We start from the raw sequence: 26525 nt of genomic DNA on the forward strand, positions 1-26525 counted from the left end.
AAAATTGGGTCCATCACTTCAAACTGTGAAAAAACCGGCTAATCCATGGAGTGGCGCCACATTACGTCATCTCCGACGACACAGTTTAAGACCGCAACCTCGGCCGGTTAAATTATGGCAGCTGTCTTCCGGGACTCTGAAGGGGCTACTTTATTTGACGTCCTCTCTCATTGTGCAACGACGAACTCTGAAGTATATTGTACTACCCTCAGGAAATTGAAGAAACGGTTTCAGAGTATTCGTCGATGCAAAAATTGAATTTCTCCTTCTCCATGAGAACTCGAGGCCTCCCACAAATTTGCGCACGCGAATGGAGCTGACGCAGCTTCATTGGAGCGTTCTTGCTCATCCACCCTACTGACTGGATCTCGCACCTTCCAACTTCCACCTCTTCCGCCCAATGAAGGAAGCAGTAAAGTGGTTGTTGAGAAAGTTACCGACGCGGCAAGATGTCGGCTCCGATGTCGGCTAGTAGAGTGGTATCATGGGGGTATACAGGTTGCGTAAGGCCGTCGCATTGAACGGATATCACGTTGAAAACGTTGGATCTAATAGACGAAAGGGTGGAGAATCTTGAAAAAACCAACCTCCTTTTAGGAAAAAATATTTTGCATTACTTATTTACGTCCCTCGCGCGCTATAATTTATGCAAATTTTAGTGCACACACCATTCGAATACAGAGATTAATGGCTGAGATAATATATTTCGTCCTTAGCTGACGGACGATCATATTATTGTTCAGTATTCTGTTTCTGGACGGAAAATAGTTTGGACAGGAGAAGAATAGAAGCTTTAGAAATGTGGTGCTACAGAAGAATGCAGAAGATTAGATGGGTAGATCACATAACTAATGAGGAGGTATTGAATAGAATTGGGGAGAAGAGGAGTTTGTTGCATAACTTGGCTAGAAGAAGGGATCGGTTTGTAGGACATATTTTGAGGCATCAGAGAATGATCAATTTAGTATTGGAGGGCAGCGTGGGGGGTAGAAATCGTAGGGGGAGACGAAGAGATGAATACACTAAGCAGATTCAGAAGGATGTAGGTTACAGTAGGTTCTGGGAGATAAAGAAGCTTGCACAGGATAGAGTAGCACGGAGAGCTGCATCAGACCAGTCTCAGGACTGAACACCACAACAACATTCTGTTTCTGTACGATTCTTTGTGGGAGAGCACCGGGAACCAATTCAGACCTGACGCGATGTACCCGACGTACGTTAGTTATTCATCGATCACTATTTTAACATTAGAGCAATGAGGGAGGGATATAGTGTCATTTACGCCAGTAAAGTTTCCACTTTTTCCACTTCGATGCAGCTCGGTTTTGAACCGGTTTCTTCTTCCGCATCACGTGTTCTGGTGATTAACCGAGCGGAGCTACAGGGGTGAACGATATAAGCTTATATTACGTAATTCTTCAAAAGGCAGATGCTTTTTGGGAACGGTGTACTTACCTGCTGGCGCGAGCAGCCACCACGAGAGCGGCAGCAGCAGCAGCAGCGGTGGCGGAGGCATGCTCTGTCTGCTACATGGCGTCCAGCTGCCGAGTGGTCACTCCTGCAACAAGGGATAACAGTCACACACATGTCACAGGTAGCCATCGTTAACCGTCTTACTTAACCGTATCACTTCACATATTCATTTAGAAGAACTGATTGCTGGTGACATTTTACAAGGGTCGTAAAGAAAGTAACACAACGTATTTTTTTTCCTGGAAGCAGATTGCTTTTATTCGATATTCCTTCTGCTTCTCGCGGAGTGCATCCATCATTGGGCGAAAGAGATGGTAGTCGAAACATGTAAGAGATGGGCTGCAGCGTGGATGAGGAAGAAGAGTCCAATGAAGTTTTGTGAGCTCCTCTCGGGAGTGCTGACTTGTGTGAAGCCTTGCATTGTCATGAAGAAAAGTTCTTTTGCATCTTTGTGGCGGCAATGACAAAAATGGTCCAAATGGCTCTGAGCACTATGGGACTTATCTTCTGAGGTCATCGGTCCTCTAGAACATAGAACTACTTACACCTAAGTAATCTAAGGACATCACATAAATCCATGCCCGAGGCAGGATTCGAACCTGTCACCGTAGCGGTCACGCGGTTCCAGACTGTAGCGGCTAGAGCCCCTCGGCCACACCGGCCGGCGAAACCATGTTTCATTGACCGGAACGATATTCTACATAATATGCACCCGATAAGCCTCTTAATGAGCGGCTATTCCACACAGATAGTCCTTCGTTGCTCTTTGTGGTCTTCTGTTAGGCAGCGAAGAACCCTGCTGGCAAACTGGTTTGAGTACCCTCATTGGTGGACGACTATGTCAACACTAATAATACAGGCATCCAGTTGAGTAGCGAGGTATTGGAATGTTATCTATCAATCACCTCTACCGAGAGAGCCCGTACGCTCCAACAATGCAGAATTCGGATTTGAGTGCGGCCGACGGGCACACGGGAGATCGGACAGGTTAGCACATCCACCTTGCGATGATGGCAGACACCTCGCCCAACGACTCGCCGTGCTTTTCTTTACTATCTGGTTTCCGTAGACATTCTGCCAGCGCCTTTGAATACCTACGATACTTTAATTTTCCGGCAACAGAAACTCAATGACAGCTCTCTGCTTGGAACGCACATCCGTTACAGACGGCATTTTGAAGGCTACGTACGGCGCCGCCACCTATCGGAACGGCAGGGATCTATACGGGCTCAAGCAAGGAGTACTCCACCACGTTCTATAATACATTCTTCCTTTTCTCAAGCGAAAGTGGCCGAGGAAAAAAAAATGTTATTGCGTTACTTATTGAAGGCTCCACCTAGTTTCAAGTAATGAGTGGAAGACTATCACGCAAATGGTTTCGTGTGTGACTGTAGACATACACTCCTGGAAATTGAAATAAGAACACCGTGAATTCATTGTCCCAGGAAGGGGAAACCTTATTGACACATTCCTGGGGTCAGATACATCACATGATCACACTGACAGAACCACAGGCACATAGACACAGGCAACAGAGCATGCACAATGTCGGCACTAGTACAGTGTTTATCCACCTTTCGCAGCAATGCAGGCTGCTATTCTCCCATGGAGACGATCGTAGAGATGCTGGATGTAGTCCTGTGGAACGGCTTGCCATGCCATTTCCACCTGGCGCCTCAGTTGGACCAGCGTTCGTGCTGGACGTGCAGACCGCGTGAGACGACGCTTCATCCAGTCCCAAACATGCTCAATGGGGGACAGATCCGGAGATCTTGCTGGCCAGGGTAGTTGACTTACACCTTCTAGAGCACGTTGGGTGGCACGGGATACATGCGGACGTGCATTGTCCTGTTGGAACAGCAAGTTCCCTTGCCGGTCTAGGAATGGTAGAACGATGGGTTCGATGACGGTTTGGATGTACCGTGCACTATTCAGTGTCCCCTCGACGATCACCAGTGGTGTACGGCCAGTGTAGGAGATCGCTCCCCACACCATGATGCCGGGAGTTGGCCCTGTGTGCCTCGGTCGTATGCAGTCCTGATTGTGGCGCTCACCTGCACGGCGCCAAACACGCATACGACCACCATTGGCAACAAGGCAGAAGCGACTCTCATCGCTGAAGACGACACGTCTCCATTCGTCCCTCCATTCACGCCTGTCGCGACACCACTGGAGGCGGGCTGCACGATGTTGGGGCGTGAGCGGAAGACGGCCTAACGGGGTGCGGGACCGTAGCCCAGCTTCATGGAGACGGTTGCGAATGGTCCTCGCCGATACCCCAGAAGCAACAGTGTCCCTAATTTGCTGGGAAGTGGCGGTGTGGTCCCCTACGGCACTGCGTAGGATCCTACGGTCTTGGCGTGCATCTGTGCGTCGCTGCGGTCCGGTCCCAGGTCGACGGGCACGTGCACCTTCCGCCGACCATTGGCGACAACATCGATGTACTGTGGAGACCTCACGCCCCACGTGTTGAGCAATTCGGCGGTACGTCCACCCGGCCTCCCGCATGCCCACTATACGCCCTCGCTCAAAGTCCGTCAACTGCACATACGGTTCACGTCCACGCTGTCGCGGCATGCTACCAGTGTTAAAGACTGCGATGGAGCTCCGTATGCCACGGCAAACTGGCTGACACTGACGGCGGCGGTGCACAAATGCTGCGCAGCTAGCGCCATTCGACGGCCAACACCGCGGTTCCTGGTGTGTCCGCTGTGCCGTGCGTGTGATCATTGCTTGTACAGCCCTCTCGCAGTGTCCGGAGCAAGTATGGTGGGTCTGACACACCGGTGTCAATGTGTTCTTTTTTCCATTTCCAGGAGTGTATGATGCCAGTGTATGGTTCAGTATCGTGTTTTATAAAAACACGATACGGAGTCGTGTCTGAAATGGAACTTTTCGCAGCTGCACGGATTGCGGCGGACGCAAAGGTTGTCTGCAATAAATCGCAGAAATGAAACAATACACGTATTGGGATTCGTTATTATATGATGAAAAGACGCCAGCTCGGTTGCTCAGCATCGCCGGCCGCGGTGGTCTAGCGGTTCTAGGCGCTCAGTCCGGAACCACGCGACTGGTACGGTCGCTGGTTCGTATCCTGCCTCGGGCATGGATGTGTGTGATGTCCTTAGGTTAGTTAGGTTTAAGTAGTTCTAAGTTCTAGGGGACTGATGACCACCGATGTTAAGTCCCATAGCGCTCAGAGCCATTTGAATCATTTTGCTCAGCATCCGTGTGGAAATTAGCTTTTGGGAAGACCTAAGAATGTCATCACAGTAGTTTATGTTTCTTCTAAACCGAGTTAATAATACAGTAAAGAACACAGATACGGTAATGCACAGAGGACTGTCGCCGGAAGAGAAACATGGCGAATAGAGAATATACCAGCTCGAACTAAGGGACTTAACTCTTGTAGACATGGCCTGCTCCACAGCGAGGGGTTTGGCTTGCCTGCAATACTTAGTCCCGTCGTCTACACTAGGCTTTGCCTAGAGAATCGATACCCGCTGCCCGTATCGATACCATGACTGCTGAAAGCAGGAGCTACGATAATAGAGCAGTGAGTGCCGAGTCGTGTTCGCGATCGGAAGTTGTAACGGACAGTGCATCATGAATAAAAAAATCGGTTTTAAACGGTCGCAGTGAAGTTAACGGACGTATATTGAGCTATCGGATGAATGTGCTCCGCTGAACAAATGTATGAATAGCTACATAAATATTAATTTACCTCCGAAAACATTGCCGTTTGGTAAATATTGACCCTAAAGCAGCCATGAGTGAATGTTACGTCGTTACCAAGCCATCGTAAAGTTAACTACTTCACATTTTATTTAAAGGAAGTATTTTTATAGGTTAACATTACTCCATTAGAATTACTAGATGTTCAATGGTATGTCACATACGAAATTAAGGACAAAATGTTACAGTGTATGACGTGCTGTAATCGTAAATTTTACATATCTTTAGTAAATTAGAGTTAAGAATCTGTCTGTCTGGACGATTTTGGAGACGTGAGCAAGTGCGAAACAGATACTTTAGTGCTGTTGAGTGTTACTTAAGTAAATAAATTAGTGAAATCAAAGTGAACTAGAAATTAGAATATAAATGGAAAACTTGGTTTAGTTTAGAGAGTTACATACTGGCATTCAGCGGGCAGAACAGAAGAAACAATGACCGTGGAGTCAGCGAGTTCCACATAAGCGGGCGCTGTCGATTCAGCCGTCAGGGCATCGCCCGACCGGCTCACGTGTTTCTCAGTTGTCGCATGTGAGCAAAGGCCCTCGCCTACATTCCAAGAGCCAATGACCGACGTTAAGAAGATTCTTCGAGAAGCTTTTCAACGTGACGGAAGAGGCAATGACCGGCTCACGTGTTTCTCAGTCGTCACATGCGATCAGAGGCCCCCGCCTACATTCCAAGAGCCAATGACCGAGGTCAAGAAGATTCTTCGAGAAGCTTTTCAACGTGACAGAAGAGGCAATGGCCGTGAAGTCGTTCACCTCCAGTAAACTGAAGTGTATAAATACGCGAGACGCGGTGGGCCCGACGGAGGAAGACAGAGGAAGACAGATGAAGGCAGATGAAGACAGATGAAGACAGACGGAGACGAAGACGAGAGACGAAGGAAGAAAAGAAGAGTAGCAGTAGTTTTCAGTCAGTTTCGGTGCTGAAGACCGTCATGCAAGAAGAGACTGCATCATGCACAGACGCACCAAGTCCGCCGCTGTAATGGAATAGCAAGCAGCAGCCGCGGCGCCAGAAGACAGAAGTTAAAAGGTATTGGAAGTCTGGTTTTTACATACCCGGGTGACTCGTGAGGACGGGAAGGAGACGGCCTCACATCAGTAGTTACCTGTGAGCTGGGATGAAGACCTGACAGCCGAAGACTGGCAAGCGGGAGTCCGTGGTTCGAGTTGGGGACACTGGCCTTCCCCCGCCGCGCCGCTCCGCTGGTCGACGCACAACACACGCGGCCGCTTAGAGAAGAGAAACACTGGGACGCCACATTCAAGGTATCACCATCCGATGCACGACGTCGCTCGCAATAATTAAACGGGCCACCTCGCGCTGCGCGTCTCCGGTCAGCTGGGCGAGACGGCGACACGAGATACACACCGCTACGCGTAATCAGACGCCGCCGCCGCCGCCGCCGCCGCCGCCGCTGTCGCAGCACAAGGCTACGCAAACGACACGGCTGCCGCTCTCCGAACCAGAACATCCAGTAAGATACAGTTGTACGAAACTTTCAATAAAAGTTATCTTATGTAAAAATGATGTTTCATTCGACCTCATACCCGAGCCAAGGGAGAACCCACCCTGCCCACATGCTGTAAGAGAGAAAAGTTAATTTATTTAATATTTTCACCCTGACAGAATGCTTTAGAATGCTCATCCTGACAATTGACAGCATCCAAAGAGAAAATCCAGTTACATTGAGTGACAGAAGTGTCACATTTAGTAACACAACTATTACATTTGATGTCAGAAGCCGTTGTAGTTGTTACAATTGGCGTTCCAGTTGTTACAGTGCGAATGATCAGTGCGAGAGAAAGTGTACGATAGATGTCAATATGATACAAGTGTCGCAAGGTGCGTTTTTATCATCTCATGGCGATTACATTGATCCGCATCTTCATAGTTACGTACGCCTTCGTAGATATTTACAGTATGTTACGCAACTATTGTGAACGATACATTAGAGAACGAGAAACAATTATTTATTGCAAAACTTAATATATTGACAGTTGAAGTTACAGTACGGCAAGTTACAGATTGTGTATAGTGTAGACTCCACGTCTACTTGTGTTATTATCGTCTCAGTACATGCACAGTTCAACCAAGGCGCTGTGTTAGTGTTTGCAAATTGTGTGCTTTTACCAGCGCTGTATAAATTCATTAATACCAGGAGCACATGTTGTTGGCGCAGTGGGAGCATAGGACTGAGCATGTAGCACAACAGAACAAGTACGTAGACAATATATGTTACAAGAATGTTGTTGTTGTTGTCTTCAGTCCTGAGACTGGTTTGATGCAGCTCTCCATGTTACTCTATACTGTGCAAGCTGCGTCATCTCCCAGTACCTACTGCAACCTACATTCTTCTGAATCTGCTTAGTGTATTCATCTCTTCGTCTCCCTCTACGATTTTTACCCTCCACACTGCCCTCCAATGCTAAATTTGTGATCCCTTGGTTCCGCAGAACATGTCCTACCAATCGGTTCCGTCTTCTTGTCAAGTTGTGCCACAAACTCCTCTTCTCCCCAATTCTATTCAATACATCCTCATTAGTTATGTGATCTACCCATTTAATCTTCATCATTCTTCTGTAGCACCACATTTCGAAAGCTTCTATTCCCTTCTTGTCCAAAATATTTATCGTCCATGTTTCACTTCCGTACATGGCTACACTCCATACAAATACTTTCCAAAACGACTTCCTGACGCTTAAATTTATACTCAATGTTAACAAATTTCTCTTCTTCAGAAACGCTTTCCTTGCCTTTGCCAGTTTACATTTTATATCCTCTCTACTTTGACCATCATCAGCTATTTTGCTCCCCAAATAGCAAAACTCCTTTACTACTTTAAGTGTCTCATTTCCTAATCTAATCCCGTCAGCATCACCCGACTTCATTCGACTACATTCCATTATCCTCGTTTTGCTTTTGTTGATGTTGATCTTATATCCTCCTTTCAAGACACTGTCTATTCCGTTCAACTGCTCTTCCAAGTCCTTTGCTGTCTCTGACAGAATTACAATGTCATCGGTGAACCTCAAAGTTTTTATACCTACTCCGAATTTTTCATTTGTTTCCTTTACTGCTTGCTCAATATACTGATTTAATAACATCGGGGACGGGCTACAACCTTGTCTCACTCCCTTCCCGACCGCTGCTTCCCTTTCGTGCCCCCTGACTCTTATAACTGCCATCTGGTTTCTGTACAAATTGTAAATAGCCATTCGCTCCCTGTATTTTACCCCTGTCACCTTTAGAATTTGAAAGAGAGTATTCCAGTCAACATTGTCAAAAGCTTTTTCTAAGTCTACAAATGCTAGAAATGTAGGCTTGCCTTTCCTTAATCTATTTTCGAAGATAAGTCGTAGGGTCAGTATTGCCTCACGTGTTCCAACATTTCTGCGGAATATAAACTGATCTTCGCCGAGGTTGGCTTCTACCAGTTTTTCCATTCGTCTATAAAGAATTCGCGATAATATTTTGCAGCTGTGACGTATTAAACTGATAGTTTGGTAATTTTCACATCTGTCAACACTTGCTTTCTTTGGGATTGGACAATTATATTCTTCTTGAAGTCTGAGGGTATTTTGCCTGTCTCATACACCGTGCCCACCAGATGGTAGAGTTTTGTCAGGACTGGCTCTCCCAAGGCCGTCAGTAGTTCCAATGGAATGTTGTCTACTCCCGGGCCTTGTTTCGACTCAGGTTTTTCAGTGCTCTGTCAAACCCTTCACGCAGTATCGTATCTCCCATTTCATCTTCATCTACGTCCTCTTCCATTTCCACAATATTTTCCTCAAGCACATCGCCCTTGTATAGACCCTCTACATACTCCTTCCACCTTTCTGCTTTGCCTTCTTTGCTTAGAACTGGGTTTCCATCTGAGCTCTTGATATTCATACAAGTGGCTCTCTTTGCTCCATAGGTCTCTTTAATTTTCCTGTAGGCAGTATCTATCTTACCCCTAGTGAGTTAAGCCTCTGCATCGTTACATTTCTCCTCTAGCCATCCATGCTTAGGCATTTACGACTTTCCAAGAATACGACTTTTTAATTTCCGCTCTTCATATTCTCTGGTTTCCCTTCCTTTTCCTACTGTGATTCTCTGAACTTTCATAGCGTTGATTTTTCTTCTCCTCATTCCACTCTCAACCTATTTTCGATTTGTTCCTGCCTTGGCACCCTTCCGTCCGTGGTAATTTCTTCTAAACTTATCCGTGGTTGGTGTTTCCATTTCCCTGACATTGTTTCTCTGTAAATTTTTCGTGACCTATTCAATCCAGCTAGCTTTCAACTTATTGTGCTAAAGTTATTTTAAGACCTGTGTAAGTAACCTCTAGTCGTTTATTTTATATACGTTACCAAAACATATCCACTTCTTCTTTTTTTATTTTTATCTGCTATTTTTTCTACACTATACAATAAAATATGCTAAAGCACAGAACGCCGCATCCGATAAAAATTCATGAGAAACAACTGAAGACGAAGATAGCTTGTTCGAAGATGGAAATCGTTTCAGTTATAGAGCAGAGTTGTGTCATTCGTGTGTACATGTCCTCAAAAGAAATTGTTAGTCACAATATAGAGCAGCACTACAGCAAATACTAAGGATCAACGAGTTAATGCTGACGCCCCGGAGCCCCATATAAAGTCATCGTCCACCTACGACTAAAACTACATCCATATCTGCGCCTACACCTACATCTACACTCCGCAAGATACCTGAAGGAGTGCGGCGGGGGTTCTTCTGACACCACTCTGTTTTTCCACTTCTTCTATTTAACTCATGATTTCTGCGTGGGAAGAATAATTTTCGGTAAAATTCCGTATGAGCTCTAAATTTTCCAATATTCACGTGACGACCACGTACCGAGACGTTAGTTGGAGGAAATAATATGTTGCCTGACTATTCTCGGAACACACTCCGTCCAAATTTCAGTAGTAAATCTCTCCCTGATTCAGAACATCCACTTTGTAGCTTCTTCGGAAGCTGCTCCCATTGTAGCTAGGGTGTGACTGATAGCAATGCGAGAACCAAGAGGGTCCCTCACATGTTTTCCGTATTACCATGGGAATTCCAAGCTGACTTTTGCAACAGTATGAGTGTTTGCTCTCTATGTGACGAGCTCTAGGTTATCGTGCGTTGATTTTCTTGCTTTGTACAGTTACATGTGGAAAGAGATGGGTGTCTATGTCTCCATCCATACGTATACCACGTCGCACTCATCTAGTTTTTCGTCCTTTGGCATCCTTTTCACGCGTAACTCGTGGATGCTAAGGTGCTCCGACTTCTTGCTATTGCATTACAGTTGTGCCGTGACAGATAAAGCGGTGGGCTTTTGCATGGAGGTCGGTGCTTAACTGATTTGTACTGCAGGGTAAATGGAGGTGTAGAGACTGAAAATAAACAATTACACACCCAAAACTCACCAGAACAAATGTGGCGGCTCGCTTCACATCAATAACGCATCATGAAGTATTCTATGGCATTACTGCGACAACTTAAGTACCTTATTGGGGGTGCGTTACAGGTCCTATTGTTCTGAATGGATATGAAAAAATATAGGGGATAGTGAATGTGCGTCACAGAGTTTTGGCCGTTGTGGGATAAAACTTCTGGATGAAATTGTTGGTGTGGCCATCAAGGATAGGCATTATACCCCATGTTTACCTTTCTCTGAGTTTACCAGGCTCCAATCTAACAGCGGCCTTGCGCCGAAGGTATTCTGGTAAATAATGCCTCGTTATTCTACGAGTGTCGTTATTCCAGTTGTATACTGGAATTCTCTCACCCTCCGCTGCCGTCCAGTTATCAAATATGGAGCAGTCTGCTGTGAGCAGCAACAACACACTTCACTCTTACTGGAAACACTAGTCCAGTACTGACACTACACAACGTACACCATGCTTCAAGAAAAGGTCTGAGATGGATTACATTCGTGCCGTACAGGCGACAACAGCGCAGTACCTACCGTATCAGACTGAACTAACAACTGTACATTCGAACAGTCAGTTGTGAACAGGCAGTGTTAGTTAGTGCGGGAGCGGCGTCTGTTTGTCAGTGATGTTGTTTCAGAAACCGCAGTGATGCTACATCTCTAAATCATGTATTCAAGACATCCTACAGAATATTTTGATGAAGAGAAAAGCGTATGCTAAGTCTGTTCCGCAGATCTTGACTACGGAGCAAAAACAACAACGAGTGGACACCTGCTGCATCTTGATAAAATTCAAAGCGGAAAGAACTTTTTTTGTGGGAAAAATTAACACAATTTCACGAGACTGGGTGTTATAGATACCAAGCTACCACAAAACAAGAATGTGCAGAAGCTTACACGAATGGTCAGTGCTTTGATGACATAACCGACATTCAAGCCAATGTGACACACGAGTTGAACAACACCCCGAAAAATGGACTTTTGGTATTTTCACATGACTGCGTGAACGTTCTGTACGTTGTATGCAACGAGGATACACTGTGTAGAACACCTGAAGCATGTAAAATCATTATCGTAACATTTCTAAATTTTTTTTATTAATTCAGTTTCCAAATTTTTGTGTAGAGAGGGTATTCTGCTTTTGTGTCTGTAATTTTTTTCTCGATTGCAGAGAAAAAAAATTACCAAAAACAGGTGGTCCGATAGTATAATTTTTTTCCATAGGCACTAAAGGTAATTTAAATCTCATTCTAATAGAGCTATGACGAAAGCAGTGACATGAGGCAACAAGGGATAAAAGTACAAAGTAATTCACACAGCAGTCAGAGGTCTTGTGAGAAGACTAACAGGGAGAAAACATTGCCCTCTAGTGAATGGTGCCTAACATGAACAGAAAATAACGAAAGAGTGAGTGCTGTGTGCGCGCAAGCGCCCGGGAGCCTTAACTCAGAGTTCCTAGCCTGTGTAAACAAGACTAACAATTTGATGTTGGCAGTGACGATACATGTAGCCTGAAACGCGGTCCGTATTACCACAAAAGCAAACAAGGTGCCGATCGATGGCTACAGCAGTCCAGTAAACAGAAACGTGCGCTGCTGCAATGATCCTCTATTCACTCAGATCTGCCTCGGCTTCTGCACTCTTTCGAATACTGCTTGTGGTCGAAAAGCGTCTTAAGCAACATTTGAATTTTTTTCTGCTTCATCTTTGTCAGAAAAAGAATTTAAGATAATAACTGACTGAAATATTATTAGGAAGAAATAGTGTTAATAGCTGTACCTGTATAATCACGCATACAAATAAAAAGAGGAAAGAAATTGAATCAAACCCGCTGTTGCTATTTTCTTACTGACTTTCCTTTACTTCCAACTCTAATTGTCACGAGTTTAAGAAATTTCTCAGCACACTCGAAAACAGCTTATTACTTTCTTCGAATTCTCAACAATGAGATCTCGCTTAATGAGTAACACCTTTCATCATTAACGTAATGAAAAGTAACAATAGTATCAGAACTTTATTACTGGAGGACAACTACTCGAGCGCGTTGACAAAAATGATTTATAGTATGTGATATATAAATAGCACTCTATCGAAACGACAATGTAAAATGATGGTGGTCTCAGTGATTAAGAAATTAATTCTAGAACAAAACAAAACAAAAAGCTGAATTTCAATTATGTGAGTTTAACTGCATAGTGATGTGGACCTAATAGATTTTATTAATAAACTGAAAACTACCTTAAATCAGTGTTTGGGACTGCACTATGAATTATTAATTTTATTGACTGCAACGTACGCCCACGTTTTGTTTCAGATAGTGTAACTGCATCAAGGCAGCGATACTGTGGGCACGGAGCCTCTTTGGCGCCATCTGCCACTGGAGTTTAGGAAGCAGCACGGTGATACTTTTACTCTTACCAAAGGAAGTCCGTGATAAAATGCGCAGCTTCTCTGTCGGCCCTGCCTCGTAAGTCTCCCACAATGAGCAATGCTCAAGTAATATTTGAACGATAGTTTATTAAGCTGCCTTATTCCTGACTATTCTTCCAATGAACATTGTGTAGGCCCCCGCTTTCCTATGACTTCGTCCCACTTTCAGTCGCTCCATCCCCATACCTCCAGTTACGAAATGGATGTGACTGTTTCCAGTTACTGCTGTGCAATCGTGTAACCAAACAATGATGTGTCTATACGTCTACGTACTCGCGAAACTTTATACACTACTGGCCATTAAAATTCCTTCACCATGAAGATGAAATCTAACCGACAGAAACAAGATGCTGCGATATGCGAATGATTAGCTTTTCAGAGCATTCACACAAGATTGGCGCCGGTGGCGAAACCTACAACGTGCTGACATGAGGAAAGTTTCCAACCGATTTCTCATACACAAATAGCAGTTGACCTGCGTTGCCTGGAGAAACGTTGTTGCGATGCCTCGTGTAAAGCGAATAAATCTATACCATCACGTTTCAGACTTCGACAAAAGTCGGATTGTAGCCTATCGCGATTACGGTGTATCGTATCGCGACATTGCTGCACGCGTAGGTCGAGATCCAATGACTGTTAGCAAAATATGGAATCGGTGGGTTCAGGAGGGTAATGTGGAACTCCGTGCTGGATCCGAACGGCCTCGAACCACTAGCAGTCGAAATGACAGGCATTTTATCCGCATAGCTGTAACGGATCGTGCAGCCACGTCTCGATCCCTGAGTCAACAAATGGGGACGTTTGCAAGACAACAACCATCGGCACGAACAGTTCGACGACGTTTGCAGCAGCATGGACTATCAGCTCGGAGGCTATGGCTGCGGTTACCCTTGACGCTGCATCACAGACAGGAGCGCCTGCGATGGTGTACTCAACGACGAACCTGGGAGCACGAATGCCAAACTTCGTTTTTTTTCGGATGTATCAAGGTTCCGTTTACAGCATCATGATGGTCGCATCCGTGTTTGGCGACATCGTGGTGAACGCACACTGGAAGCGTGAATTCGTCATCGCCATACTGGCGTATCACCCGGCATGATGGTATAGGGTGCCACTGCTTACACGTTTCGGTCACCTCTTGTTCGATTTGACGGCACTTTGAACAGTGGACGTTACAATTCAGATGTGTTACGACCCGTGGCTCTACCTTTCATTCGATCCCTGCGAAACCGTGCATTTCAGAGGATAATGCACGACTGCATGTTGCAGGTCCTGTACGGGCCTTTCTGGATACAGAAAATGTTCGACTGCTGCTCTAGCCAGCACATTTTCCAGATCTCGCACCAATTGAAAACGTCTGGTCAATGGTGGCCGAGCAACTGGCTCGTCACAATACGCCAGTCACTACTCTTGATGAACTGTGGTATCGTGTTGAAGCTGCATGGGCAGCTGTACCTGTACACGCCATCCAAGCTCTGTTTGACTCAATGCCCAGGCGTATCAAGGCCGTTATTATGGCCAGAGGTGGTTATTCTGGGTACTGATTTTTTAGGATGTATGCACCCAATTGCGTGAAAACGTAATCACATGTCAGTTCTAGTATAATATATTTGTCTTATGAATACCCATTTGTCATATGCATTTCTTCTTGGTGTAGCAATTTTAATGACCAGTAGTGTATTTGCTTATGCTTATGATGAAACGTCAATCTCAGCGTCGGCCGTCGATGCCTTCAAAGGCTTTAGGCAGTCCGTTCCAATTATCTGCCTTGGCTACTTTTTAACAGAAAACTCTAAAATCCTAAGAAAATCTGATGAAAACTCTGAAATTCCGTGACTTAACAGACAGGCACTCAGATGACCAAAATAGAGTGATCTTCTACCCCCAAAACTATTTATAGCAGTCAGATGGCTGTTTGGAGTCGTAGGGGAATCAAAATAAATGGGAAACGTCTCATTGAGATTTCTAGACGATATAGTAGTCCTGTTCAACAACATCATAGATCCTTTGTAAAGGATTTATCAGATGTATTAAGAACCGCGTTATGCAATACACAGATGACCGAGCAGGATCAGACCGCTGTAGAGTCGACAAACCGTCTCACCTATGCGCTTCCATAGTTAGAACAACAGTTAACAGATGTATATTGTTCCATTATTCCAATTACGCAAATGCATAATTGGCATAATTTTTGGACTCGATAATGATCTGATCCTAGACCGAAACCGATTTTCTGAAATAAAATACACTATTACAGCTGTTTATTGCGTAAAGCTGTTCCTATCCCCCATTAAATCTGTGCAACACCACCTCCATAAAACATTGATCAGACAGTTGCGAAAAGTGGGTCATAAGGTAAACCTGTCCTAAAGAAGTATTACGCACAATTAGTAGGTAACTGCAAAAGAAATAATATTAAACAACAACTGTATACAAACTGGAAAGCAATATATTTGTGACATTTATTTGATACCTATGTAGACTTAAAACATGAAATTTTCCGTCTAATCAGGCTTGGTATGAGAGTTTATGGAAGAAACACGATGTTTTTTAAATGTAATACGCCAGCAAAACTATGGCTGTGAAACCTCGATTTCAAATACGTTTTTCAAAACATAATTTAGAACAGTTTAGAGAGCTCCTAGGGCTCATTATGAAATGGCAGAGAAATTTTCATATTTCAGCTGCATACGAGAACTGCATTAAACGCAACGGCGACCTGTGGAAATCTGTGCTGCATCGAGAGGCGATAGTAGATCCTCAGCTCCTCTAGAACGGTTGCTTAACCCCCTGGGCTATTCGAAAATGCCTCACGTCCAGCCGAAATTCCTACACGCCACACAGTGTAGAGGTAGAATCCTCTACCCGTCTTTCGGACATGTCCCTAAGAACAGACACTAAACAGATAAACATTCATTAAGATAGATCGGAAAAGAAGTGAAGACATAAGAGCAATACAGGAATTGAGAATGTCATGGAAAGATTAAAGGCTCGAAAATGGGAAGGAAATATTTCACGAAAAAATGGCAGAAGATGGACCAAGTACTAGAGTTCCAGAGAAAGACGAAGGGCACAAGGTAAAGCATCCGACCATTGGAATAAGGAACTGAAGAAAGTTGCATTCCTCAACAGGCAGAAGACACCAGGACACAGAGAGGCATGGTAACAACGACTGCAACTGTATTTATTAGCTTAAGGTTAAAGATGCTACGCCGGCCGGTGTGACCGAGCGGCTCTAGGCGCTTCAGTCTGGAACCGCGCGACCGCTGCGGTCGCAGGTTCCAATCCTGCCTCGGGCATGGATGTGTGTGATGTCCTTAGGTTAGTTAGGTTTAAGTAGTTCTAAGTTCTAGGGGACTGATGACCTCAGATGCTCAGTCCCATAGTGCTCAGAGCCATTTTTTTTAAAAGATGCCACACCGTTTAGAGGCTGAATTATCCGAACAGTAAATGAATACAGAAACCTCGAACAGCTTCATGGGGCATCTGACGTTACTTATGTTATCATTTAAAAATATTGTGAAGAGAAATTGTTTTGTGATACGTCAGATGGGTACTCTCGAAGGTGCTTGTACCACTCATGATCTCTCTTCTTTGAGAATGTCATACTGTGCTCGAATTGCAAAGGATGACAGACGTGACCACCTCTAACTTGGCAGATGGAGCAGCTCTTGGAATGGGCTGACCTCCCCGTCCCCATGAGTTTAGTTCCATCGACGTGTGGAATGCGTTGAGGAGACATATTTCTGCACGTCCAGATGCACCAGCGGCCATCCAGCAGTTGTCATTCGCGATGGTGGTGGAATGTAACGCCCTACCATAAGAACATCTTACCCTTGATAAATCGGGGTGGTATCAGTGCAATTTTTGTCTATCGATAAATATACAATTTTTGTACAATGCTGTAACAGCGTTTTCTGTGTATGGTCCAGGTTTCATCCGGCTGTGTTACTTGGCAGTGAGACATAATGCGAAGTTTACTTTCCTACTTAAGTTTTGCACACCAGCACAGTTTCAGTTAGGACGATAGTAAGTTGCTGACTCGTATATTTGACTATTAATTGGCTCCAATATGAAATACGTTGAAACTTCCTGGCAGATTAAAACTGTATGGCCGACCGAGACTCGAACTCGGGACCTTGGCCTTTCGCGGGCAAGTGCTCTACCATCTTTTTTGTTTTATTTTTTGGGTTTCCTTCCTCCCCTTCAACCCATCCTTACGCTCGCCAGAAGTTGCCTTCTCGGCCTGGCTTCATCGCCATTAATAAAAGAAATTGTTCTTCTTCAAAATGAAATAAAATATCTCTTCTGTAAAGAAAAGAAACTGGTTTTCCTTTAAATCATTCCTCTGCGTAATGTTCTTCTTCATGACGAAATAAAAATACTTCTTCTGTAAAGAAAAGAATAGTATTTTCCTTGAAAACATTCCCCTGCTCGTCCTCCAACAAGGTGGCACTGACTCAGCTGACACGCGATCCTCAAAACTCGTCTTCTCGAAATTAGTAAGCCTTCTCTTTATACACCCCAAGCATTAAAGCTTGGCCTCGTTCGTTAAGTGATCCTTTCTTTTTCGCCCAGGTTTCCTTCTCGTAGTTGTCAGGGCAGACGTCGCTGAAGTCCGCAGACCGTCCTGTGGTGTGCTGGAGTGTGATGTTAGGCAATGTTCCTTCGGATAAAGTGACATTCACAACGTGAGTCACAAACTGAAAACTTTCTCTCGACTATCGATGATAGTACAAAACAAAGTTCTAATGTAAGCAACGAAAAAAAAGTACAAGTACAATAATTGTGAACTTGGGTTTTAAAAACTGAACACCTCTTCCTTCATCCATCTGTTCGTCTGGCATCCTCTTATAAGTCTCTTCATCGTATGTGTGTCATATCGTCACTAGCTGTAATGCCGCGATATAATTGGCAAACTTTCTCTTATATTTTGAGTCCCACATCAGTAACTTAGCCTGTGTGGCTAGGTATACTCTGTAGCACATGTATGTCCGGTCTTCCTGGGCATTAATGATGTAGTGCAGTGTGTGCGCTGCCAACCACGTCCACGTGTTCTTTTTGGTTACCGGATAGTAAGTTCCATCCGGTTGGAGAATCATTGTTAGAGAGATGTTCTGCGTTGTTGTCCTGCAGATCGATGCCATGGTCCTACGACACCAGTTCAATATATGGCCGTTCTCACCACAGGCACAACGGTGTTGTAAGGTGTCGATGACATTACATTATCGACACTTGTCTGACACCGACAGATGTATTTTATGGAGTCTCTCTCTAATTGGTATTGTCTGATTGACAATTTTATACCAAGCGGATAGGACATCAGTGCCTAGAACACTGTTATTGATTTTTGTCCAGATTGTAGTCCAATCTGTAGAGGGATACTTCGTTACCATTGGGTTGGCTCTTCCAGTTTCGTTCATCAACCGATATAGTTGAGCAGATGTTAGATCACTTAATGGAGCACTCGATTTCGACTTCAGGTAGCTGGCTTCTAAGAGAAACATCCTGATATGATTCGCCTTATAGTGCACTTCCCCCCGGTTTATGGTATTAGCATGTTGTATGGTTGATATGTCCTTATGACCATACGAAGTGCGCTGTCGGGGTATTTGGGCATAGCTGCAGTGTATTACATACTAGGAGAGCCTTGCATTTCGTTGAGACATCTGATAGACTCAGGCCCACTTCCGCCGGAGGGAGAGTGACGACGCTGATCCCCACCTTGGGAATATCTCACCCCTCCAAACATACCATCCGATGCCGACATGATGCCCCTGGCAATAGTGTCTACCACCGGGAGAACCTGCCCAACATACCAGATTTTGAAAAGCGTCTTGGTATTGATGAATTGAACTCGTTGAAGCAGCTTCTGTTCTCTGCTTTTATTTTGTTGAAGGCAGGCTTTCATGATGGCCAAGAGTTCTTTCCAATTGACTGCCGTTGTTCTTATAGGGCAACTGCACATTTTTATACCTAGCAGTTTGACAGTCTCGCACAATCTGTAGGGATAAGTTACATCTGTCGGAAAGCCTCCCGCAATCGGCAATAATCTGGTCTTCGTATAATTTAATTTGGAGCTTGATGCTCGTTCACATTCAGTGATACTGTCAGTGATCTCCCGTAGCTCCTGTTCCGACCGTGTGACAGCACTCACGTCGTCCGCATAGGCAATACATTTTATGTTGCATCAGTAGATAGTTAAACCCTGAAGTTTGCAATGGAGCATCCGGAGAAGTGGCTCAATTGCTATTACGTAGAGAGGCATACACATGGGGCATCCCTGTCTTACTGATCTTTCAATAGGAATCGGTCGGGTGAACTAACCATTAACAATGACCTTACAAGTGGCAGCGGTGTACATATTTTGAATCACTGTAATGAAGTCGTCACTGAATCCAAGATGTTTCATAATTTGGAACAGATAGCGGTGCGGAACCCGGTCAAAAGCCTTACTTTGGTCTACAGCAAGAATTGCTGCAGTCGGCTGTGTAATTGCACTGAACGAGATGATCTCTCTGTAATCCGCAAGAATTTTGAAGATAGTGCGTCCAGGTATTGCTGCTGACTGGCTGTGATGGATTATCGTCCCTAGGACGTTTTTAATTCTATTTGCAAACACGCGGGCCACAATCTTATAGTCGGAATTCTGGAGGGAGATTGGTCGAAAATGATTGATGTCTTCGTGCGGGTGTTGTTTCGGAACAAGTACAATTAAACTGCCATTGAAGTCTTCTGGTAGTTGCAGACCTGCACTAATTTCGTTGCATATATGCACAAAACAATTTTCCAGTAGATGCCAGTATTCCTTATAAAATTCAATGGGAAGTCCATCCGCGCCAGGGGATTTATTAGGCTGAGCCTTCCTCAAGGCCATCTTAATTTCATCCGCAGTGACTTCACTCATCAGTGACTCCCTGTCAGCCTTGGCTAGTTTCGCTGTTAGAAGATCTTGCATGGCGGAGATGATCTCATCATCTTTCGGGTCTGCTATATAGAGTCTCCGGTAATAGTCAGTGATATAATCCTTTATTTCCATCTGAGTCGTCAAGAAGCTGCCATTTTTCAATTTACTGATCAGTTTTTGTCTAGCTCGTCGTTTCTCTCTGTCAAGGTGGAACGAGGATGGATGTTCATCGTAGGTACTGTTGGTGTCTCTAGAGCGGATTTTGGGACCTTCCATTTGTTTCCGTTTCAGTAGTAACAACTTTGCCTTAATCCTTTTAATTTGTACGATGTTTTCGTGCGTGACAGACGTTTCGGAGTGTAAATCACGTAAGTATCTAAAGTAAAATTCAAAGGTCTCCTTTTGCAAGCGGCTCCTGGCGTAGCTATAGGCCTTCAAGCACCTAATAAGTCGAGGCTTCGTATAGTGGCACCACCACATCGTGACAGACGGAAAAGTAGCCTGTCTGTGTAGACTCGATTCCCAGACCTCCTGCAACTGTTCTCGTAGCCCTTGCTCTCGAAGGATGTCTACATTTAATTTCCATCCTGTTTTGCCACGGAACGTTTTCTGTCTGTTCATACGAATGGTACAGTGGTAGGCCAAGTGGTCTGAGAAACGTATTGGCCACGTTTCCGTTGCCGATATTTGCCCCCTCAGAGTTTTCCCTACATAGATCCTATCAATGCGGCTGGCAGTTTGTGCGGTGTAATACGTAAAGCAGCTTTGGTCCCCATGTAGTATTTCCGATGTGTCCTCCAGTTCGAGCTGACGCACTGTTTCTGCGAGAGTTGGACAACCATTAAAATTCGGCCTTTGATCTTTTGGCTTTAAAACGCAGTTGAAGTCACCCCCAAGTACCACGTCTTCTGGATTCCGTCGTAACAGATGTAACAGGTCAGTAACAAAGAACTGGGCTCTGTGCACTCTATTTTGATTACCAGAAGGGGCGTAGATGTTTATAAATCGTATACCGTGAATTAGACACGAAATGCCTCTCCCGTTTTCCAGTAGTTCGACGTCAGAGATGGTCACTCCCCCTTTGATTACGAAAGCCGTACCGGAGGAGCTATCCGGAGTGGTGTTTTTTACCACGTCGTAGCCAGGAATGTCTAGGTGAAGGTTGTCGTCTACATCCTGCAGCATCACAATATCCGCGTCACAGCTGTAAAGGTAGTCGCGAAGACTGTACAGCTTCCGAGTCGACGTAATTTTATTGATATTTAACATGGCTAACTTGTAATCCTGAAACGGAGGAGGCATTTACAGCTAGTGGTGCGAAGCCTCAATCCAAATATGGAAGGGAGACGTCGGTGGGAACCATTAATAAGTATCAGAAATGTAATCAGCGTCCCCTGTCACAGCTGAGGAAGTACCTTTCGCCGAGCCGACCTTATTCGTTTCAGTGTCCACTGACATGCCTTCTACGTCATCTGCCCAGTCGTCAACATTAACTGAGTCCCTCTTGGTGTGTGAGGCTGTCTCAGCCAGACGGAGGTGTGTGGAGCTATCACTGAAGCGAGAGCGTGGTCTCCGACTTCTGAATGGGGCTTCGTGGTGTCTGCCACATCGCTGGTGCCACTCTGTTGCTTCTCATCAGGGTTTACCATGTAGGGCATCGGTAAGGTCGCGGGCAATTTGCAAACCTTTCTCAAGCAAACTTGGTGCAGTTTGCTCGGCATTCTTGTGGGCTATCCTCCTTTTCTTACGTTTCTTCGGCGAACTGCCTCGCCTTCCATTTTCGTCAGCCTCTGGAGATGAAACGCTATCTTGCCCACCAGTTAATCCTGCCGTTTGCGCTGAGACAGGAATGTGTTTGTTGCCAGAGTCCGAATCGTTGATGTTTTCTTGGGATTGTACATCACAGTGAAGGCTGGCCAAATTCGTACCCACTGGCTCGTTAGTTTCCGTTGGAACCTCAGGGGTTACATCAGCGATGTCCTCTGTGGTGGAAGTTTCCATTGGCGTCACTTGGTCATCGTCCAAGGCGTTGGAAATTGTGTCCACAACTGAATGTTCCACGTTGGCCATGTTCGTGCGAGCTGCCGCCACATATGTCAGCGGTAGTGAAGTCATCGTATTAGCTGGCACGGTGTCTCCTGGTGGCAACTGCGTCACCCTTCGTTGGATACATTGAGCACGTACGTGATCCGTGGCACCGTACCCAGAGCAGGTACGCGGTTGACCGTCATATATGACGATCGCCCTGTATCCACAAATAGTAACGTAAGATGGTATGTGCCTCTGCAGTTCCATTTTAACCTGCCGAACACCGTTCAGGACAGGAACGTTAAACGTCGCCCATTTTTCGGCAACATTGCTAACAACTTTACCATAATTTTTGAGCTCCGCGTCGATTTCAGCCGCAGGTACTTCAAATGGTAACTCAAAAATTCGAAGAGTTCGATGACCAAATCCTGCATGCAAAACCTTAACCTCTCCGATGTTCCCATCACGGTGCTTAAATTTAAGCTTACCACTATATGATTGCAAGATCTGTTCACAAATATCAGCGGTTTGAAACTTGATGTAGACAACGCTACTAACGATCGAAAGGTGTACGCCGATAATATCGTCAAAGGATCGTTTCAGACTTTCCTCAATCCATAATTCTATCTCAAAAGACTTCGGTCGTGCATAGTTGTGATCGAATACAAATTTCAACGTGTCTCTGCGCGTTATGTCGTTCATGTTCCGGTTCCAAACATTGTCACACAATAACACGTTATTGTGGCCGCTAGAACAGCGTTTACTCACCAGTAAACAGCACACAGCCAGCAGCAGCGAGGACGTAAACACGCCGCGCGTCCACTCGCCACGGCCGCTGAAGGCCGACTCTAACATCTGAGCTACCGAAGCACGACTCACGCCCGGTACTCACAGCTTAACTTCTGCCAGTATCTTGTCTCCTACCTTCCAAACTTTACAGAAGCTCTCCTGCGAACCATGCAGAACTAGCACTCCTAAAAGACAGGATATTGCGGAGACATGGGTTAACCACAGCCTGGGGGATGTTCCCAGAATGATATTTTCACTCTGCAGCGGAGTGTGCGCTGATATGAAACTTCCTGGCAGATTAAAACTTGCACTCCTTTGTGTCAGGAGTGCTTCGATAGCTCAGATGATAGAGCACTTGCCCGCGAAAGGTAAAGGTCCCGAGTTCGAGTCTCGGTCGGGCACACAGTATTAATCTGCCAGGAAGTTTCATATCAGCGCACACTCCGCTGCAGAATGAAAATCTCATTCATGAAAATACGTTTCTTCTTAGCAGGGCAGGTATATGATATTGGAGCACATACATCTGTAGCCTAGCAAGAGAGCCTCACCTCATTACCTCGCAATAGACAGTTACACTCATCTTGGCTTTCAATTGTAGTTCATTTCTCGTATAGTTTTGGGAAGAGTTTCAATTCCAGTTTTAAAAGTTCATCGTTACAAAAAAAAGAACACTTCTTTAAATATCTCGAGTTATACCAGTATTAAGGGGAGCCGGAGGTGCCTATGCTGCCCACGTTAAAATCACTAAGTTTGAGGAACATTTATGAATAAACTTCCAAATAGAAATATTTTAATTTTTTTTACATTTAGAGTGGCTTAGTATTGCAGTTATGACAGAGGGATTTTGGAGTATCTTTTCTAGTTTCCTTCCAATTTTTTTTATTAACGACCCAAATTTTTTTACAAATAATTGCTTTATAATTAAACTGAAATGAAACTACTGAACATATTGCCAAATGGCTGTGTTACAATGTATGTTTGACCACTAGGAGTGCTGTATAAAAATTTCATCTCTCTAGCTTGAGTGTATTTTGAGAAAATGTTCCTTATATTCGAAAAATTCTAATTCACGGGAAATGACTATCAAAGTTTCTCAATATGTTCCTGCACTATAGGATGGATTATCAGGGTCTTCTTCTTCATCCTCCAAAAGCTTCCTCTTCTGTCTTCTTTTCTGGCCTGTTGTTCCATCATACTTCATATGCCTTTCTCTTCTTTCTGCTCCTCTCATCCTTTCTCTGTCAATATTTCTTACTGCTCATACAGTGTTCGCCCCAGCTGTAGATCCTAATGATTTCAGAACTTCACACTTCACACTGTTCCCTTGGTTGTAGGTTGCTTTTGCATCATAAATGCCAAAGTGCAGTGTTTTTATGCTTACAAACACCCTTTTAGGAATCACTTTCCAAATCAAATTGTTTAGGCTCTCATTAGGATTCTGCGTCTTTCCGTGTAGATATTTGTGTAACAATTATGGCTGTGCTAAGTCATGAAAAATTGGTTTTATTGCATTTATGACAGCTGCTGGCAAACCATGTTTGTGATCATAGTCCTTTTTTGCATTATATTTGCACCAGAAATCTTTTGGGAACAGGCTGTGTTGAGGGTATTCATTGGAAGAGGCAGTATGAAGGAACAATGCCCACACTGCTTTTCGCATGTCACTAACATTACTAGTATTTTGCCTTGTAGCATACCCATAGTATCTCTGTAGACGTTCAATCACCTCATCAGTAAGCCTGCCTCTCCCTCCTATTGTCTTTCCATCAGTGAGCTTACTTGAACCCGAAGTTTGTTTGAACCTTCAAAGCCGTGCACCCATACGCTTTTGCACATGCCCAATACATTCCAACTTTTCAACTACAAATTCATTTCCATATGGTTTCAGTTCCTCTATAGTCTTGAAACCTTTGGAGTCACCATCCCCAAGGTAGTATTTGTACCTAACGTTGTATCTGGGAACTGAACGTTCAAACATTTGTTTCACTCCATCAACTTCCATTGCTCCACTTGATCCACTAAAATTTGCCTCACAGGTTCCACTGTGCTCTCCTTTGATTTTATTTTTGCACCTACAATGTTCTGATAATTTTGCAACATCTAGCACTTTTGCACTATCACCACAAGTAGCAGTTACAACCCCATTCAGGGATTTATGACCCCTCTTTTGCCGGGAACCATCTAATGCCACTACCAAATTCCTAGAACCACCGTTCGTTTCTGCAGATTCCTCCACTGCTTCCTTCATGGTTTTCAAAGCCACATCTTCAACAGAGGATCCTACCAGGTTACAGTAGTACCTAAATTTTCTTGGAGGCGATGGCAAGTCCATAATACCACAAAACAGTTTACCAGCAGCAGACCCTTTTCCAATGGATCGAAGACCATACACAAGTCGAACATTCACATAAAACACTCTAGATCGTCCATTTTCACCAAAGAGACTGGCATGTGAATTGTAGAAAGTCACTTGATACTTGCAACATGCATACATTATCTTCATCTCACAAGCTAAACCAAAGTGCTTTGTTATCTCTAGTACCACTCCTACACTTGAACACATTTTGCACAGAACACTTTGTTTCAGCACAGAGGATGATAATATAATATTCAGTACTTCGTTAATATCATCACTGTCACTAACATATTCACGAAATCTGTCACGTCCACCAGTCAGCTTCTTGCTAGAAGATGTCACAGGGCTATGGCCGGCCATGTGTTTCTTAGCAGAGAACGCACTGTTTCTGTATTTGTAGTATCGCAACTTGGTATTAGTGTTAATTTTCTTTCCCTACTTTCTTCCTCTTCTTATATACACGGTTACTAAAACGTGGGATCGAAACCAGAACAACGCTTTACACAAGAAGTATAATACTACCAACTGAACTAATTCGGTTCAAAATGGCTCTGAGCACTATGCGACTCAACTGCTGAGGTCATCAGTCGCCTAGAACTTAGAACTAATTAAACCTAACTAACCTAAGGACAGCACACAACACCCAGCCATCACGAGGCAGAGAAAATCCCTGACCCCGCCGGGAATCGAACCCGGGAACCCGGGCGTGGGAAGCGAGAACGCTACCGCACGACCACGAGATGCGGGCGAACTAATTCGAAACTGTAAACAGCAAAGAGACGATGTTCCACGCTCTTAGCGCTTCATTTGTCACAGAAAACAACGTATCCAACCCTTGCACACTCGCTGCATGCGTAACATTATGTTGTTGTATGGGTAACAGGCCGAGAAAGTCCCAAGCAGTTCGCCAAGAAGTCACGAGAGGGTGTTAGATGCATTCAACGGCCGCCCATTTCCCCAGCAGGCGTGGGGGAAAATGGTAATAACTCCACTTCTAGGGCGAGTAGAACAATAATTCAAAGTTTACCTTAAAGAGGAATGTTCCAATTAATTTTCGGTAGCAAAAAAAATCGTAATATTTTGGATTTTACCACCTCCGGCTCCCCTTAAGTGAACTGAATATGAAAGTAAACAGCGAAGCCCTCCGTGTACTATCATGTGTCGAACGAAAATTCCTTTCTATATCTTGAATAGTCCATAAAACAAATGCAATGATAGTTAAGTGATTCGCCTCCATATCTTTATTATCATTTTACAAGTATCGATTTCAAGTACACTTTCTTGACTGTACAGGTAATAATGCTTGATTATAAACTAGATTTTAAACTAAAATCAAACACTTTAAAAGTAGAAGATACTCGAGGAGCAAG

At 44.5% G+C, this 26525-nt stretch overlaps 1 protein-coding gene across 1 annotated transcript in view; it reads right to left on the reverse strand.

Moving 5' to 3' along the window:
- Window positions 1–26525, reverse strand: part of LOC126412887 (zwei Ig domain protein zig-8-like) — a 1343258-nt gene that overhangs the window by 187161 nt on the left and 1129572 nt on the right. Inside the window, exon 4 of the mRNA XM_050082777.1 lies at window positions 1456–1558. Coding sequence (XP_049938734.1) covers window positions 1456–1516 — 61 coding nt within the window. The 5' untranslated portion in view covers window positions 1517–1558. The remainder of the gene's footprint in view (window positions 1–1455; window positions 1559–26525) is intronic.

The sequence above is a fragment of the Schistocerca serialis genome, chromosome 7 (assembly GCF_023864345.2).
Source record: "Schistocerca serialis cubense isolate TAMUIC-IGC-003099 chromosome 7, iqSchSeri2.2, whole genome shotgun sequence".
In the NCBI taxonomy this organism is placed as follows: domain Eukaryota; kingdom Metazoa; phylum Arthropoda; class Insecta; order Orthoptera; family Acrididae; genus Schistocerca; species Schistocerca serialis.